Raw genomic sequence first — 20,464 nt, forward strand, 5'->3', positions numbered from 1 at the left:
AACTAAAACATTAATTGGAAAAATTGTTGACAAAGCAGGAATTGACTTGAATATGTCAACCACTGCATCACTCAGCTGTAGGATTTGCCTGAATCCACTATAATGAGGTCCATGTTATAATGGCAGTGGAGAAAGAAAAGAGAACAGCCTTGTCACTGCCTTCTATGGAGGATAAAGTTTTTAGCTCAAAAATTTCTAGTTTCATTCAAAATTTAGACTTTTTGAATAATTATTAAGTTACTGTTCTAGATTTTTTGATTCTAGGCTCTAATGGTATCTATTTGATTCAAAATTTGCTCGTTTATCTGAGTATTGAAGAGCGTAAATTGTATTTTGAAAAGAGAAAGTGACATAGCCAACATTTGGACAGTATAGTATAAATTGGATATGGGACAGTTTTGGGCATGAGCCTGTTGTGCCTTTCCTCATGTTAAGTTTTTGTACAAAATGTGATAAATAAATGAATAAGTGATACCCGCATTTTGATTACAAAATATAAATTAGACTACTACATAATGAAATGACCAAATACAGAATGAATTAAAAGTCAGAGAATACACATAATATTAATTAATTAGTATTAATATAATATAATATTAGTATAATATTAATGAACTAAGCTTAAAAACTAAAACAAAAAATAAGTCCCTGGTCTCTAAACAATAAGAACTGTTATCTAGAACAGGGCTCTCCAACCTACGGCCCGCGGGCCACATCCGGCCCGCAGATGGATTTTGTCCGGCCCGCCGAGAGTTATTGCAACAGATTTTTAAAAATATATATCTACACACATTTTTGACAACAACTGTGAGTTCAGTACTCTTCTCTTACTAGCCACTCCATTTCTTAATAAGTGTAAAATTAGGTGTAAACAAGCAGCGATCAACCATTGTGTTGTTGGAATGTTTTTGATTGTTTATTTTTTTGAATAAAGAATTTGAAAAAAAAATTGATATTAGCAAATGGTCTGCATGGACTGTACATGTCCCTGTTTGAACGCTACAAAGAAGGTAACCTACTTCAATTTTACAGTTCTCTCCCAGAAAAAGACTAAAAATATAAAAAAACATGCTCAAGCTATGTTTTCTCTTTTTTTGGATCTACAGTACCTACAAGTGTGAGCAGACATTTTCAGAAATGAAGTTTGTTAAATCCAAATACAGATCGACCTTGTCAGATGAACATTTGAAATCAATTTTAATGATCGGAACTACAAAGTTTGATCCTAAATGGGCGGATAATTCAAGTGGAAAACAAATTCTCACTAAAAATGAGTATTCTCTTTTAGCATGGTAACGTTTTATAAATTCATGCATTGTCAAGTTTTCTTATGAGCTTTTTACACTCAATAATTTGGACTTTGTATTAAAATGAAATTAATTGATTTGTTTCTTCCTACTTAAACATTACTTAAAACTCCTCATATTATATAATAATTGTACATCCCCCAAATCCCCCGTCGTGTGTGTCCCCGCAAGTCAAATTCCACGTACATCCTTGTTATTGGCCCTCTTAGTCTCCCAAGAATTAACAATGTGGCCCTTGGATAAAAAAGGTTGGAGACCCCTGATCTAGAACGTATGTACACATAAAGGAACCTACATATTTGATAACAAAGATTCTAACCATCAACATGAAGCAAAGTGAAGTAACATAACCTACCTTTTGGACATTGGCTTACTACTATCTATCAACCTACTATCAAAATTCGAAAAGGGAACAATTTTGAGCTAGGCCTGTTGGTTCTTTTCTAATCTTGTTTTTGATTTGTGCATTGGTTAATGTAAATGAATAAATGAATATCAACGGTGCTGTTCCACTCTAATTAGATCTGTGGATCAAGTGCTATAATGATAATTGTTTTGAAATATTCGTCAAGAAAATAATCAAATACTGTCATTATAAAGTAGACCACACTATGTATCTATTTGTCAACATGCAGAATACCTGAGCCCAATATATTATTTACTGTAGAGGGATTAGCTGTACCCAACGAGCTAAAATATAGTAAACCATAGAGCGGCTGTTGGTGTGTTTTCAGCGCTCTCAATGTGTTACACGGCCAACTAAGGGGCAGCCATGACAGAGAGAGGCAACAAGAGCCTCTGTTGCCAGTCTGCCACTGCAGGAATAGGTGTGTTTTTGTGAATTAAATTGATTTCTATGACTAATTATTATATTTATGATGATGATGATGATATTGCAAACTTGACTGGAATGAACTATAGAGATCAGCTTATATTATATGATCATGTTAGGCCGGTATTAGATAGTAATAGTATTAGACGGTAACATGAAAAAAATGGAAATATGATTTCGTACAACTTATTTCATATGATCTGCATATGACAGAAATATTACCGTCTAATACCGGCCTTAGTTTGTTATTTTTTGACTATCATACTTTGTCTTCTTGTTTTGAACTTAGAGATAATGTAGATAAGTACCGTAAGCTGGTATCAAAGAAACGTCTTTATAGACTAGTTTTTTCGAATTCCCTACTCAAAATAGCATAAAAAATAATCCAATTTCTAAAATCATAATTTTGCAGTTGCGGTATGGCATTTCAACTTAGTAGAGCACTTGTACGGCTAAGCAGTATTAACACTGTAACTTGGGCTACATTAATTTCACCAAGGCTTTAAGTAAAGCAATTCAAACAATTAATTTTATGGATGCATAACAACTGTAATACATATACTTAAAATGCTCAATAAAAATTCAAAGTAGTATTTATTAAATATAACTGATTTGCACTTTGTCTTTTATGCAAGTTTCCATTATATCAATAGGGCCATTCAAATTCTCCGCCGCTTCTTGCCTCTCTCTGTCATGGCTGCCAATGTTCAATTCGTAACAGGAATAGCGGCCACTCAGCCACTCTATAGTTTACTATATTTTAGCTCGTTGGCTGTACCTATAAGTAGCAATGGTGCTATTTGGCTGTACCTATAAGTGGCAATATCACGATTTCACTATAAACTGAGGGTTGAAATTTTGAGCTAATAAGAAGACTATGCAGTAGCGTCGCAGATTTTAAACAAAGAAAAAGCAGCCCAGAAAGTGTGCTGCCTACCTACTCTTCTTGATACATTTGATTTCATAGCTTATAGAAGATATTTTTCTATCAAATACAATGTAGATTTTCTTATTCTGCTTTTCAATGTTATTTCCCCATGTGATACAGAACAAGCCAGATAATTTCGGTTCAGTTAAGGATTTAAGTTTGTCATATTACAGTACAAACAAAGTTTAAGAAGACAAGGTTTTATCATAGAGAAACAATAGCGTAAGTAAATATCCCATGGTATAGGGCGTTTATGTCGCAACTTTTACTGTTATCTCAAGCCAATAGTTCATGCAATTCTTTCCCGTGAAGCTGTGTGACACTGGTATATTATGCCAGTATATATCATATATATCTCATATTGTATATATATCTCATATGGTATATTATCTCATATTGTGCCGTTCATACACTCTCACCCCAACAAAACAGTAAAATTCGACAATAATCGGCTTGAGATAACAGTAAAAGTTGCGACATAAACGCCCTATACCATGGGATACTTACGCTATTGTTTCTCTATGGTTTTACTTATTCAATTATTTGTTACATAGGGCTGAACATTTTATTGAAATACAAACTTCAAAGTAGATTTTAATAGTTTATTAGTGCATGAGAATGATGCAAAAAATTTGATAATGGCTTATTAGCTGAAATATGTTATATATGCATTAATAAAGTATAGAAAGGGCACTTTGATTTTATTTTTATTTCAAGATTCACATGTGTCTGATCTATATCTGATTAAGTGAAGTCTGAAGTAAATTTTGTTAGGTCAGTAATCATGAATCTTGACAAGTGCTTGAAAAGTACTCAGTTTAAAGCGGTGATTTGAAATTGAAATTTGACTATACATTCACAGTTTAGCCTTATTTGCTTATTTTCCCCCAATCAGATTAATACAGAATGATGTTGATCGGTTTCTCCCATTTCTACACCATTTCACTTACGAAATTGAGAACTTTCATACCATTTAGAAGAAAAAACTTACCTTTCTAGTCTAGTATCATTAGTCTGGGAGAAAACTAACCTTTCTGATAAGTCTGATAGCATTAGTCTGAAAAACTAACCTTTCTGATAAGTCATGTTAGCTGCTACCTCATCCAAGTCAACTCCCACTGCGCCCGACCAAGGATCTTCACTTTCCTGAAAACAAATCAAACTTAAATTGGCAAAAGTTTCAATACAGGTAGACACGACTTCAACATAAAATTACATTCGACGACTAATGGTAAAGTAAATCAAGTGAGCCAACAAGATATCACAAAACAACAAAAAAATGAAATGGCAAGACAAAAGCAAAGTATTTTTTCCCAAGTGGCCTAGTTCAAATAGCAGACAAATTCGTCTAAAACGCCATTTATCCTTACAATATCCCTTCTTGGAAAATACTATTATGTACGGTTTAAACTGCCCGCACTAAGACGGCCTGTAATTGATTTCTAAGACCCTTCAGGTAAGATTCCTTCATTATCCCTTCAGGTAAGCGATATATCAAACAATCACCTGTTAACTAAAGGCGGATAGTGAGCCTCAAAAAGAAGATTCAATAAGTATTTATGTGGTATTCAAACAAGACCTTGATTTGCAGACCAAAAGCCAACTCATTGTAGTTTGTATGACGCATGGAGTTGAATCATAATACTGTATATCATAATCATAATATCTTGGAAATTAAATCGCTTTACCAATCACGTCAATAATTAATTCCACGACTGGAAAATAATATTAAAAAAAAATAATCAAGAAATAATATATGGATCATGTCATGTATGAAGAATGTCACTCCTGTGAAATTCAAATACTTATCTTCATTTTTGGACTTTCTTTATACTTGAGATTACTGTAACTACATTTATTACATCTATAATGATCTGCATCAATATTCGTTTGAACGATGATATTCAACTGTACAATGATTTAATTTGCTATGTTGAATGAGTTACTGTATTTCCTGGGGTAGGGGTTGGTGATCCCACTGCCCAGTTGTTAATGCAACTGCAATCAGCCTCTCCAAAGCCCTTCTTCCCCGTCCCCTCTTAGTCTTCTTAGACTCAACTCACACTTACGCCGGTTACACATTGGGCGGTTTCTGCCGCGGTGGTAATTTCGCCGTCGTCGCCGTTCGAGCAGTAGTCTATAGACTTAAATGGAAGCTTACACACTGGGCGGCAGAAACGCCGCGCGGCCATATTGCCGTTGGCGGCAGCTGTGCAGCCGTCCACTGCCACTGCGGTTGGCGGTGTTTTTGCCGCTCTTGTCTACGCAGTGGCGTACGTGACCAAATGGGCGTTTACACATTTGGCGGTTGTCTACCGTCGCTGCTGATCAGTCGTCTTTCCCAGTTGCTCCAAGTCAGAGGTCTTTGAAAATCAGCCTTTTAATTTGTGTCTTGTTGTAAAGTTTGTGAGTTGTTTATAACATTTATGGATTGTTTTAAGTGTTTGTGGTTGACGAGTGTGAGAAAATGAGTGAATTAATAGACAATGAGTTGTTAATATCATTTGTAGAACAGAGGCTAGTTTTGTGGGACAAAATGTGCAAAATACAATTAACTGAACACTCATGAAACAGAGAAGTCACAACCCATTTGCGATGAAGAACTACAAGAATTATTTTGGCTACTGATCATACGTGGCGGTAATTTTGCCGCTCCATGTTTGGCAGAATTTTTTCCGCTGAATGTGTAAGCTCGACTTTTTTTCGAGGCGGCGACGGCAGTTTCGCCGCCGCGGCCGAAACCGCCCAGTGTGTAACCAGCGTTACGCGACTCAAGTCGAGAAGAGACTGCGACTCTAGTCTCTTCTCGACGCAGCATGTGTTTTCAAATGGTGACACTCAGACCAGTCGACTCTAGTCTCCGCGACCTCACGACTGTGAGACTGAGTCGAGCGTCGACTCGACATGTTGGTCAAGCCTCGACTTGAGTTAGTACCGTGCATTTTTAATGAAACTGAGGTTATGTTTTATGAAAGTGATGTTTTATAATTTTAGATTAGACAATAATAAGAATTAGATAAGACAATATATTCATAATAATTATTATAAAATTTGTTACATGCGCAGAAGTGACGAATTGGGTCTTATATTTTTAATAATGTGAGGTTAGAAGATGGAGTGGCATGGAACTGAAGTAGTGACAATGAGTAAGAAAGTCGTAAGGTCGAGAGACTGAAGTATCCTCGATTGGAGTCGAGGTAGTGTGAGTTGAGCCTTACTGCTTTCAACTTCTAGAATGGGACTTCTCCATTGACAAAGCTTTGTGCCATTCTTTACTTTCTTTTCTACTATTGGTCTTCCCTGGTCAGAACTCTTATTTTTGAGTTCCTCTCCTCTTCCGCCTTAGCGGACAGGCAATAACATCTGCCAGGACACAAACTCTTTTCCCCAACTGTTCTGTGTCCTCATAAATCGCTGGGTGGGAAAATATTGGTAATGGTGATCAGTTTAGTAATGATTGCATATTCAATTGAAAAAAGTTTCCATACAAACAACGTCATTTACAATAGCCTATACTAATACCAATAAATAACCTAGTAGGATGACTACAACCATAGAGAAACAATAGCATAAATAGATATCCCATGGTATAGGGCATTTATGTCGCAACTTTTACTGTTCACAGCCTTAGTTCAATTGGCGGCCAAACTAGCATTTGCTCTCCTGGCCAATTAGAAAGTATAGCACACAATCTATTAATATTTATTGTCAAGAAACATAATAATGTTACAAACAACGTCATTTACAATAGCTTATACAAATACCAACAAATAACCTAGTAGGATGACTACAACCATAGAGAAACAATAGCATAAATAGATATCCCATGTATAGGGCATTTATGTCGCAACTTTTACTGTTCTCAAGCCGATTACTGTCGATTTTTACTGTTTTGTTGGGGTAAGAGTGGATGAACGGCACAATATGAGAGACTACCAGCGTCATAAAGCTTCACGGGAAAGAACTACGTGGACTATAGGCTTGAGATAACAGTAAAAGTTGCGACATAAACGCCCTATACCATGGGATATCTACTTATTCTATTGTTTCTCTATGCTACAACCTACAATTTAGGAACAGTTTACAGGTGCAGGAAAATGATCGTACAGGTATATTTAGAGGGGATATAATGTGACATTGAAGAAATTTGAGCTCAATTTTTTTATTCTAGAAAATACAGAAAAATAAGATTATTCTCATTTATAATATGACTAATATCATTAATAATATTTGGATTATTTATACAGGGTGAGTCATATTGAATTTTCGGGTTTTGGAAGGGTGTTTCACGAAGAAGGAATGGAGCAGAAGGGTGGGGATGGTGTCATTAGACGCGCCATGACATGCAGTTTTAGTGTGAGCAATGGCTTGGTCGGGACAACATCATGCGTTCGTAGTTAAAGAGTTTATTAAAAATGGCGGCTCCGTGATCACAACACAGCGTGCCTTCCGTTTACATCTTGCTATTGGTCGACGTGATCCCATTCCCATTGGACCAACAATCAGAAATCGGATATCAAATTTTAGAGCAAAATCATCAGCATTAAAAACAAGACCACAAGGCCGAATTAGGATGCGGGCTTCAATTCATCAATTCCCTCGGCGTTCTGTTCGGAAACATGCCTCTTCACTAGGATTATCTTTCAGTAGTGTCCGCAGAATACTGCATAGAGACCTTAAACTTCACCCAGAGACTGAAGACACACGAAGAAATTTATGCCGCGATATTCAGCAGATCCCCCGCACTGCTGTTTTGATCTTCAGTGATGAGGCACATTTTCACCTCGCCGGAACTGTTATCAACAGAATTTTCGATACTGGGCTAAGAATAAACCACGAAACCTACATGAACGACCACTCCACAGCCCTCGAGTGACAGTGTGGATCACGTCGACCAAAATGTAAACGGAACGCACGCTGTGTTGTGATCACGGAGCCGCCATTTTTAATAAACTCTTCAACTACGAACGCACGATGTTGTCCCGACCAAGCCATTGCTCACACTAAAACTGCAAGTCATGGCGCGTCTAATGACACCATCCCCACCCTTCTGCTCCATTCCTTCTTCGTGCAACGCCCTTCCAAAACCCGAAAGTTCAATATGACTCACCCCTGTATTGTCGTGAATCATCAATTGAGTTTCAATTTTTTTTCATACCTGATAAATTTCCCACCCGAGGACAATTTTCATCACCCTGATATAATATGTATTAATGAAATTATGACTCATGATCATGAATGAAACTCAGATATATACGTATCACATCATATATAAAAAACATGATCCTATCATGATGTTACTGTTTTTTTATTCATATTTATCTTCTGTTTAGCTAACCAAATGAGGTTTCTCCAACCGGTTTTAAACATTTCTAAACTGAAATACTAATGAAAATAGTGTAAATAATGCTCAGTAAAAATTGTCTTCTCACCTTTTTAATCATATTTGCCCTTGCATCTCCATTGGCTGTAAAATAGAATTCAGACATTAGCTTATTTAATATTGATACAAGATGAATTGATATTTTACTTACATTTTATTTAATAGTTGGTTATTTATTTCAATAAAGAATGATATTCACTAGTTTATTTATATTGTCACGAGGTGAATTCGTAACTAATGAAAGGATTCTATTATTAGCATATTTAAGCGGTCAAGTGACGATTCCTGAATCTCATTGTTTATTAATAATAATAATGTATCAGTTTTACAGTCGTCACCAAAACAATAAAATAAAATATAAATGCGCTTCCAATACTAACATAGATATTACGTTGAATTAATAAATTTATTTCTCAAACAGCAATCATGAACCCAACGTATAGATTCGAAAAGTTCTGTAGCACTGTAATAGTATATTTCGCACCAAGGGCCGAAAATGAGACTTTTCCGTCTCGAAATCGGTTTTCAAGGCCTACGGCCTCGGACTAGAAAAGATTGAGAGCCGGAAAAACATTTTTGCCCATGGTGAGAACGTTATTTTTCGCCACACAGAAAAATAAACAATATAAATATGAGAATAATTGTTTATTAGCCATTTCCGAAAGCAAAACAGGAAGGACAAAACAGGAAATTGTCCAAGTACTTTTATTTTTTATTCTGATTTGTCTAAATAACCTAAAAGATTATGTTCAATTATGTAAGAGGTTGAGTTTATACTTTTTATTCTTCCAAATGACAATAAGATGATTGATATTATTATAAATGTTTTGATTCTTGAATAATAAACACAAATGATGAAAAGTTTTTTGATCAGCTGTTTTAGCACACTTGAAATTTGGCCAATCTGAATGTCAACGTCAACAATGATTGCTGTCGTTGACTTCGGAAGTTTAGGTTAGAAGTTCTATCCTACTCTGAAAATCGAATTTGAATAGTTTATAATATATATCTTATCTGTATTTTATTCATCCAAATAAAATAATTGTATCTTATTGCAGAATACTTATTCAATCCTAGAAGCATAAACTGATTCCTTTTCATAAACCATTTTGTAAACACGTTCACATCAAATCAGAATCAGCTGACTTCAAGGTTATTTTACAGCCCTAGGGCCGTAAAACTTTTACCGGCCTGGTCAGAAAACAATCATTTTCGGCCTCCATATGACGCACGAAAACCAGCTCATTACATCCAAGTGGGGCGAAATAGTATATTTCGCACCTAGGGCCGAAAATGGGACTTTTCTGGCTCGAAATCGGTTTTCAAGTCCGAGGCCGTAGGCCGAGGACTAGAAAAGATTGAGAGCCGGAAAAACATTTTTGCCCATGGTGAGAACGTTATTTTTCGCCACACAGGAAAATAAACAATATATATATGAGAATAATTGTCTATTATAAGCACTTCCGAAAGCAAAAGTGGAAGGTCATAGCTCTAGCAAATCTGAGGTAATCTGAATATCAAGAAATTGTCCAAGTATTTTTATTTTTTATTCTGATTTGTCTAAATAACCTAAAAGATTATGTTCAATTATATGTAAGAGGTTGAGTTTATACTTTTTATTCTTCCAAATGACAATAAGATGATATTATTATAAATGTTTTGATTATTGAATGATAAACACAAAGAATGAAAAGTTTTTAATCAGCTGTTTTAGCACACTTGAAATTTGGCCAATCTGAATGTCAATGGAAAGTTTTTGATCAGCTGTTTTAGCACACTTGAAATTTGGCCAATCTGAATGTCAATGGAAGTTTAGGTTAGAAGTTCTATCCTACTCTGAAAATAGAATTATTTGAATAGTTTATAATATATATCTTATCTGTATTTTATTCATCCAAATAAAATGATAGTATATTATTACAGAATACTTTATTGAATTCTAAAAGCATAAAATGATTCCGTTTATCCACCATGTTCCATGATAAATGCTGTACTAGGAGGTTTGAGGTTAGATTCTATTATACTCTGAAAATTGAATTTGAATAGGTTATAATATCTCATTATTTGTATTTCATTCATCCAAATAAAATGATAGTATCTTATTGCAAAAACTTTATTCAATTCTAGAAGCATAAACTGATTCCGTTTCATAAACTATTTTGTAAACACGTTCACATCAAATCAGAATCAGCTGACTTCAAGGTTATTTTACAGCCCTAGGGCCGTAAAAATTTTACCGGCCTGGTCAGAAAACAATCACTTTCGGCCTCCATATGACGCACGTAAACCAGCTCATTACATCCAAGTGGGGCGAAAAAACACTTTTCAAGCAGCCAGTTTTTTAATTTTTTCTAAACAAAGGTTTGCTTTCTATTTCTAATAAACTATGTGGCAGAGAGTTTAATTTTGTTTACTATTGTGGTCTGGACTACCCTCAAAAAGGCCGTTCTATGAGCATCCGTTCTCAAATCATTCCTTGTCCTCGTTTTGCAGCCATGAAGATTAGATCCTCTTGTACACGAAGCTCTATGTTCGAATCCGTAGAGTGAACACTCCATTATGAACCAGCAGGGAATAGCATTGACAATATTCTAGAAGAGGAAGGTGTTGGCAGGAATCTAAAGGTGCGTACAGATATACGCGCCGCGAACATGAGCAATTCACTTTTAATCAGCTGACTATATCTGTATTTTTACAGAAACGGTAAGATACAGATATAAAAAGCTTGGCATCAGCTGATTAAAAGTGAATAGGAGAACAGCTTTGCCGATTCTCTGCCTTGCCAATGCCTTCTGTAGAATATATCTGATGAAATATTAACTGGTCATTCTTGTTAAAAATGGTCAGTAATTCATCAACTCTTATATTAATTCATCAACTCTTGAGGTGCGTACAGATATACGCGCCGCGAACATGAGCAATTCACTTTTAATCAGCTGACTATATCTGTATTTTTACAGAAACGGTAAGATACAGATATAAAAAGCTTGGCATCAGCTGATTAAAAGTGAATTGCTCATGTTCGCGGCGCGTATATCTGTACGCACCTCAAGAGTTGATGAATTAATATAAGAGTTGATGAATTACTGACCATTTTTAACAAGAATGACCAGTTAATATTTCATCAGATATATTCTACAGAAGGCATTGGCAAGGCAGAGAATCGGCAAAGCTGTTCTCCTATCTTTCTCCACTGCCATTATAACGTGGATCTCAATATAGTCTGGCATTTTTCAATAGCTTATATTTTATTGAAAAAAAGAATTGCATTAAATGCATGAAATTTCAGAATAAAAGTGAATAACATAGATATGTAGAGAAAACTAAACACTCAAACTCACTCAAACCTAAGTTTTGTTGGCAACGCAAATATTAAAAATTTTAGTTTAAGTTTTTACTGCAATTCTGTATAAGTATGAAGTATTTGTTTCATTTATGATAGGCAAATAAATTATTTAGATTTTTTTTAACTAACCTTGTGGCGGGTTGCACAAAGAAAGTTGAGGCGTATTTGAAGTTTCGATCAAGCTATTACGAAGAACAACTACACTAGCATGCCTTTTCACTCTATTCATGGCAGCACCAGCACAAAGAGCCAAATCATCCCGCGAACCTCTTCGCATCACAACACCTGAAAATAAATTTAAAAAATATGTATACAAAGCACCACAACACTTGAGCAAATAAGAATCATTTAAATAATATGAAATGTATTGCACTTGGAAGATTTTCAAACTGGGAGCGTCTATATACAATTGCAGTCAGTATAATTCTGAAATGTTTGTTGTATTTTTAAAGGCAGAATAAAGTTTTATTTTCGTTTTTCGTAAAGGATAGAGAAATCCAAGCCATCAAAATGTTATGTTTTATAATGATGAAAGGGAATCAGATATTGAAATTTATTCAAATGATAATGAAATTTGGAATTTCGTTGAAAATTTGCTTAATGAATAACTATCAACTGTTGAGACAAGGCGGATCTTCAATACTACACTTCTTCATAATATAGCCTAGTTCAAGGCTATCTTCTATAGAAAATCCTCTATAAATTATGTATTCAATTGATATATTCTATAAACTATTATGTTGAAATAATTTTAAATATTATATTAAATAGAATATAATTATTATATTCAATATAATATTGAAAAGTTCCTAATGATGTTTGACGCATCATCAAATCTGAACTACTAAGCAGATCAACCTGAAATTTTGCCCAAAGATTCTAAATTTACCGAGGATGATTTTAGGTCAAACATTTGTATCAAACAATCCTACTTTTAATGATATTTAATCAATTATGTTCAGTAAGTATTTGAACTTAGTCAACAAAAGTTGACTTACTCTGCTATGAAAAGTCGGCATCGTGGTACCGCGCTGGACTCTGGAACTGGGGTCGGTTCTATCCCCCATTCCCTCAAGATTTTTTTGTTGAGAATTTTGGATATAATTGACAATATTATCCATGTATACTCACCATAAGAAGGAGGAGGAGGAGGAGCGACAGAAGGAGCAACAATAGGTGATGGATGGTCGATCTCCGTTGGCTGTCTCCTTTCATTCATCCCGTAATTGTAATAATAATTAGCTTCTCCTTTACTAGAGCCTGGTTTCTGCATAGCTTCATTGCGAAATTGCATATTAGAATTTCGATGAGGGGCAATGCGACTGTTCTGTAGATCCTGGGTCACTTCGTCGACTCTTGATGCCTGTTGACCGTCCCCTTTCACCTCATTCTCTCTGAAAAGTTGCCTTTGTTGATGGTATACATGAGCGGGTCTTGTTGGGGTTTCAGTTGAATTCATCCCTCCAGACTCACCTTCTTTTGGATATCCACTGTTAGGAAATCTAAGTTGAGTATCAGTGTTTAGGAATCTTGGATGAGTAGTTGTAGTGGATTTTAATCGAGGATGTGGATCGGTACGGTTGTATTTTGTTGAGATTTGCTGGTCCGGCCTCTGCACAATTGGTCCCGTTCTGCTGTAGGGAGGAATAACATTCTGCTGCAACATTTCCGGTCTTCGAGTGTTTGGAACTGATTTAGGAAGCACCATCTTATAAGGTTGAGAGTTGGGAGACGTGGGAGAAAATATCGCTGATCTGTCACGAACTGGGATTCTAGGATCTGGTGGCTTTGGTGCGGCTACTCTATTCATGGCTTGAGTGGAAGTGGATTTCGGTCTAGTGTCAGATCTTGCCGCGTGCCAGGTCACATCGGTCTTGGTGATTGGTCGCGCTGAGATCGGTTGGGGTTGTTGGGGACGTGCTGCGACCAACTGCGGCGGTTTTGGTCGTAACGCAGGTTTGGCGGGCTGCGAAGTTTCGCTTCTATCTCTACTAGAAAACTGACTGTCAACAGCGGTGTCTCTGTCTCTCCTATCTCTACTGGAGAAATGAATGTCGGTATCTCTGTCTCTCCTATCTCTACTGGAGAACTGGATGTCAATAGCAGTGTAACTACGCACCAAACGACGAACGTCGGGGCCAGCAACTGAAGCAACATCTTGCCTCCTAGTTCTATTGATAGCCTCTCTGAAACTGTTCCGTCTCTCTCTAGTTCCCAAGCCGGCCACAATGGAGTCAGGGGAAGTAAGCGCAGGATAGGTGTCATCAATCTGATGCTCAACGTCGAGATTCGACTCCAAACTCAGTCTCCTACTCCTTTCGTCCAGGTCACCTGCAGTTTCAGTGTGCAGTGAAAGCTTTGACCGATCACTTGACCCTAGAACTCTCAAAGACTTGCTGCGCTTAACTGTCGCCGACGAGCTTGGAGTCGGCTTGTCGATTTGCACTGGCTTCAAATTGCTGCTGAAAAAGTTGGCTTTCAATGGAGCACCAAGCGAATGACTTCTAGAAACCTGTCTTATTTCTTTTTCGAACAACGATTTCAACTTAGTGATTTTTGGACGATGGACCCTGTTATTAACAGCCGCACTGGCTCCCGTTCCTGCTTGCTCGGCTATTCGCTGTTTCTCAGACAAGTTCTCCACTTCTTTTTCGTGCTTCGAAGAGACTACAGGAAACTTTTTCTTCAATGGTAAGGGTGGCGCCGGAGCCAAAACTTCTTTCTCTTTGTTATCCTTCTCATCTGAAAATATCAAAATTGCGTTATCAAGAAACCAGAAATGGAAGAAACTTGATGAAGAATGAATCACAGACTGTCAATTGAGCAATATTTAAGCAGCGTTCATATTCATCAAGTTTCCTTGAATTAAAGTTTTTTTAAAGTTGAATGTTAAAGACTGAATGTGCGATTGTGGAACTTGAAGTCAAGTTTATTTGGATTCTAGTTTTGATAACCTCAAGTATATAATTATGGAGTAAAGTGGAGATAGAAGTGCCAAAGATTGACAGCTAAAGATTGAAGAGCCACAACTTAGCAATTCCGAACTGACATTTTTTAACATGAAAATGAACCATGACAAATGTTAGACAACACTGATTTTCATGTTTTCCAAGTTCAATAACTTGAACAGCTTGTAAACTACTTAATGAAATTAAAACACAAATATACATAGTTCGTTAATATACAGTTCGTGTATATTCATGAACATTATTCAATATACATTGTTCGCGTATAATAAAAAATGGTTAACAATTTCTATTTGTGTTTTCATCTCATGAAGTAATTTAGATGAAAGCAGTTAAAGTTATTGGAGCTTGAAATACATGAAGATTTGGATTTCTCCTAACTGACGAATGAATCATGGCAGTCACATAAAAAATTTTACAGCACTGCTACTAAACATGGGAGAGCGTTCCCTGAGAATGTCAGCCTTCTCCTGTCATGTACAGAGCTGTAAAGTAATAGTGTAACTTAATTCTGGAACTACCCTCGTACAACAGTACCAGGTTTCTTGGCTTACAGCCAAGATCACATCCACATCAACAGCTGTCTTGTTCACAACAATCTATACTACTTATGTGTGTGCACTCAAATCATATTCAAATCGAATTTATTTATCCTTAATTATAATTACAAAGTTTAAAACTTGAAGTATAAAATACATTACTTAATAGTTAGATGTACAGTAGGTATTATAATAAGTAATCTATATAAAAAGTGAAATGGCACTCACTCACTGACTGACTGACTCACTCACTCGCAGAACTAAAAATCTACCGGACCAAAAACGTTCGAATTTGGTAGGTATGTTCAGTTGGCCCCTTTAGAGGCGCACAAAGAAATCTTTTGGCAATATTTCAACTCTAAGGGTGGTTTTTAAGGGTTTAAAGTTCGTCTTTTAGCATGTATATTCTTCTTATTCTCTTAATTATAATTGAAAAGAGGCCATACCATATGTTAATATAGAACTATAATCTAGAGAGAGTACCTCTTCGAAACAGTTGTTAACTGGTAACTAAATTGATAATTTTGTCAGGTTGGCATTAAGTTGAGTTGACTATGCTAGGTTGGCGCCAAGTTGAAGATTGAAATGCATTTATCGCGGAAAAATTGATTGGGCACTGCTACTTCAATCAGAGCTATTCCTGGGAATATTGAATTACTAGCCGTCAGGCTCGCTTCGCTCGCCATATCCGTTTAGCCAGACGTTTAGTCTGGACCCCCGACTGGGTCGTCCTAACATAAGTTCGCTCGCCTGCTGATCTCATTCTTGGATGATCCAGTCGGGGGTCCAGGGGGCGGAGCTCCCTGACTAGACGGATATGGCGAGCGAAGCGAGCCTGACGGCTAGTTTTATAGTATATAAGGAGGGTCCCTGCAAGGTAGAAAAACCTGTGCGCAGAGGCCGAGTGTTGAAAATTCTTTTACATAAAGTTTTAGCAAAAAATATTAGATTGAAGATATACTCGAAGATTTCATAGTATAACGATGTAAATCTTAAATATTTGATATAATAATGTGGTAGTAAGAAAGAAGATATGAAATTGTGCAGAAGAAGAAGACTTGATATAAAAACATGATGATACAGTTAATGGGAAAAGGAAAAGATAAGTGCAGAGTTCAGTTAATAAGAGAAATGACAGAGTTTAGATCGGTGCGGATCCAATTTTCTATACGTTTTTTAACATGCCTGCCCAACCGGCCTGGATGTGATGAAATATTATTAAAAATTCTATTACAATTATACATATATTGTTTTCTGAAAACGGATAGATCAGTTCGGGAACATTCTACTCTCAAGTTTCGGATATTGTATGGATTTGGGTGGGTGGTAAATGATCTTATGATCTTATAAATGAGTTCTTATTTATGAATAGGATTAAGCTCTTAACATAAAGCTGATTTAGAGTGAGAACGCTCAATTCTTGGAAAAGCTCGGCACTGGGATACAGCCAAGGCTTACCCAAGGCAGCTCTAAGATAATGTGTTTTTGGGCAACAAACATTTTATTGAAATGACAGTTGAAAGCCCCACCCCAAATCAACTGTGCATAGGCAAAATATATCAATCTTATTATGTTTTTATTATTTAATTTATTAATATTATAGAATTTATGAATGATATGTTTCAGCTTTTGGCATTTATCATTGATATGGTGTTCCCACCTTAAATGAGGATCCAATGTTATCCCTAGATACCTCACTTTCTGTACCCTTTAGAGCTGGACAGTTGCATTGTTGTGGGAACATTATGGGACAGTTTTCTCTATGTATTCTTACATACAAGTTGGAATTAAGTGATCTGGTACTTGGGGAGAATTGCATGAAAACACTCTTTTTCATTCAATTTCAGCAAATGGTTGGACAACCAAGATCGAACATTCCTCAGCCCATTCTCAGCACTCTAAGATAATGTGTTTTTGGGCAACAAACATTTTATTGAAATGACAGTTGAAAGCCCCACCCCAAATCAAGATTCCATAATGGAACACGGCCTGTGCATAGGCAAAATGCATTCTCAGCACTCCCAATCACCTCGTCCCAAGTTGAGCCTGTGAATGTTAACTGTGCACTACTTGACTGTTTAAATTACTTCAAATTTATTCGTAAAGAAAACGTTTGAAAAATGAATTAATTGATGATTGATACCTTCAAAATGTTGTTTATGTTCAACAGCAGCATACATTGGCTCCGAGTCAATGGGCATGCCATTACAGTCTATGTTCTCATAAGGGTGTGAATCGATCATGCGCAGTTGTTCTTTGAAGAGCTCTCTCACAGCCTGGTGAACTAGCACATATTGCTCCTTAGTCTGTACCATTGCTATTCGCTGCTTCCTCATTTCCCTCACTAAAGACAGGAGGCTGAAGTCTTTAGTGAGCTTCTAAAACAGAAAGTAAAGGAGAACCACTGTAAGCCGTTGTACAAACCTCATTAAATGCAATATTCCAATTATTCAAGTATTTAGACATCTTCTCGATAATCTGATGCTTCGATAGCAATGATCCTATTTATTTATTTAATTATTCAGAAATACACAACTTTCAGAAAAGTGCCACAGGCTTGAGCCCAAAACGGTTACAATTCTAATTCATACAACAGTCCAAATATAGATTATGTATCACTTTCACATTTTTGAATTACACATTCCAATTTATAATACAAAGCAAACAAGATACATTGGTCTTTCTGTGATAGAATACAATGTTCTATGATAGAATCACAATGAATGAATGAATGATAAACACATAAATTAAAATCAGTTAAATCACAAGAGCAAATAAAGCACAACAATACATCAATGGAAACAACCCAACACATCAACACAATGACCTGTTTCAGGTCAGAGGCCCTGAAATTGATCAGTAGCGACCTGAAAACTCTGACACCAGACCTGAGCCAGCCAGGTTACTCGATAGTATTATTATTATCAACACAATAGTATTAGTTTGAGTAGAAAAATGTTCTATGAATTGGATTGGCCTGTAGCTACGAAAAATATAGTACTATAGACAGTTTATTCAATATATTTATTGAATAGTATTACATTACTGGCACATATAAAACACAACTAGCTTCAAGTCTATTATTATTATTATTCTCTTTTTTCTCCATTTTCATGGGTCATAATAAGGTGTCATTGGCTTATTTAGCAAAATGACACCTCTTCTATCTTGATATATTAAGGAAACTTCTTACCAGCGATGTCGTGCAAAGTATTACTGTTTTCTGCATTAAATTTTGCACCCATACAGGCAGTCTCAAACTGTACAACCTTTCTGGCAGTTCCCTTGTTATAACACCTGTAGCTGACACTATCAGAGGATCATCACTCTCTCTTGCTTCCACATATCCTTTATCTCCTCTGCCAAAGGCAAATATTTAAGCAGCAAAATATTTTATTATTATTATTATTAAACGAAAATCCAAATTAAATCCTGTAATCCACCCCGAAGTCTTCTGCTACTGCAAATATTGACAACAGGGTAAACAGCTAGATGGAAATTCTATGAATCTGTAGTTTCCATCTGTAGTTTCAAGTCTTAAGGAGCCATTTTGTTACATTTTCAATTCAATTCTTATTCTACTCCAATGTTTCTGCGCATGTTTTATCGAGTTCCCCGGTGACATCAGTTTTAAATTTTCAAAGATTATTGTTCAAGTCCACTGTCATATCTGTGCAGAGCGCATGCAATGCTTCATTGTTTAAAATGGTCATTGATCAACTCTTCAAGGACAACAGCTGGTTGTGTTGTGATAAAATGAAGGGTACTTGATCATTTGCATTGGGTTTCAAGGGTCGCCGCCAACCTGTCTCCCCAACAACTAGTCTCCTCGCTATTTTGATCACAGTAAATCACAGGGGGTCAGTAAATCCCCTGGCAAAATATACCATTGCCGTCAACTAGTCTCCCCAACAGTAAATCCCCTACTAGAACGAAGGAGCTTAGTTGTCGGCGACAACTAAGCTCCTCAAACGCTCACGACAACTAAGCTCCCCGACAGTAAATCCCCTGCTGGATAGGCCTATGAAGGGTCTGGTTATCGTGATTGTACCCGACAACTAAGCTCCCCGACAGCTGATCCTCTATTGAACATTGAAACCAGCTTGAAGCGGGAGGGAAAGAAGTACAATTACAGACACTGTTTCACACATTCTATGAATTCGATTATTAGAAGAAAAGCTTGTTGATGTTGTCACTTCTATTACTGCAAACATCAAATGAAAATAATAAACTATTTCTCTTCCCGAATTCAACTGACTTGGAAATGTTCCTTATTACATTGGCAAGCATTTTCAGAATGAGTTTATACATATCGCAAGTGATTCCTGCATGTATGTATAGAATATAACATTATATCATCAAGCAAAGCTCTGATCTACTGTTTAGTCTTTAACTTATGGCATTCAAAACTCAAGATTGAAACTTACCCCAGCTCTGAGTAAGCCCCAAACATAGTCGATAGCGCAGATAGTTCCGGTTCTTCCACAGCCAGCCGAGCAATGAACAAGAACTGGGAGGGTTTCCGAAGCTTGAGTGTCCCTGACCAAGCGAACCATGTCCAGCAGTGGTCTAACCAAAGGTGGAACTCCATGATCTGGCCACGCGGAGTAATGGAATTGGCAAACTGTTCTCTCTTCTGAAAATAAACCAAATGAAAACTTTCAAATCGCACGGTATAAATTTAAATACCGGGTCAGCATCAATTTTCTTTCATCCGGGTCTTCATATGTTCTTAATGTTTAAATATCGGGGGACCGAGCTTCGCTCTGGAGTGTAAAAGCATAGAAAATTTGTAACGAAAGATTGAATTTATAGTTTATATTTATTTATTCATTTGTTCATTCGTAAAATTATTTTATTTTATTTTTCAGTTATATGAGGAGGCACAACAGGCTTATGCCAAAACTGTCCCTTTTCAAATTTATACTACAGTCCAAATCAAAATCTAGGTTAAGCTACTATCACTCATCAAAATAACAATTTATCCACACTTCAAAAAACAAACACATCATCAATGTCAATAGATATACTGTGAATTCGATTTAGAATGATATACTATGTTTGCTACGATATTTGTTAAAATACTATGTACTATTCTATACTAACAGCATTTAGTTACTATTTTGGACTTTCTGAAGTAAACATGTTTTCTGAAAAAAAGAG

The 20,464-nt window shown here is 36.2% G+C and overlaps 1 protein-coding gene across 1 annotated transcript in view; it reads right to left on the reverse strand.

Annotated features, from left to right (window-relative positions):
- LOC111043628 overlaps positions 1-20,464 on the reverse strand; it is a 28,665-nt gene that overhangs the window by 2,942 nt on the left and 5,259 nt on the right. Inside the window, exons 4-9 of the mRNA XM_022328631.2 lie at positions 19,729-19,937; positions 17,445-17,679; positions 12,928-14,538; positions 11,926-12,081; positions 8,500-8,534; positions 4,138-4,213 (exon numbers count right to left, since the gene is read on the reverse strand). Of these exons, the coding sequence (XP_022184323.2) occupies positions 4,138-4,213; positions 8,500-8,534; positions 11,926-12,081; positions 12,928-14,538; positions 17,445-17,679; positions 19,729-19,937 (2,322 nt within the window). The remainder of the gene's footprint in view (positions 1-4,137; positions 4,214-8,499; positions 8,535-11,925; positions 12,082-12,927; positions 14,539-17,444; positions 17,680-19,728; positions 19,938-20,464) is intronic.

The sequence above is a fragment of the Nilaparvata lugens genome, chromosome X (genome assembly GCF_014356525.2).
Source record: "Nilaparvata lugens isolate BPH chromosome X, ASM1435652v1, whole genome shotgun sequence".
Lineage (NCBI taxonomy): Eukaryota > Metazoa > Arthropoda > Insecta > Hemiptera > Delphacidae > Nilaparvata > Nilaparvata lugens.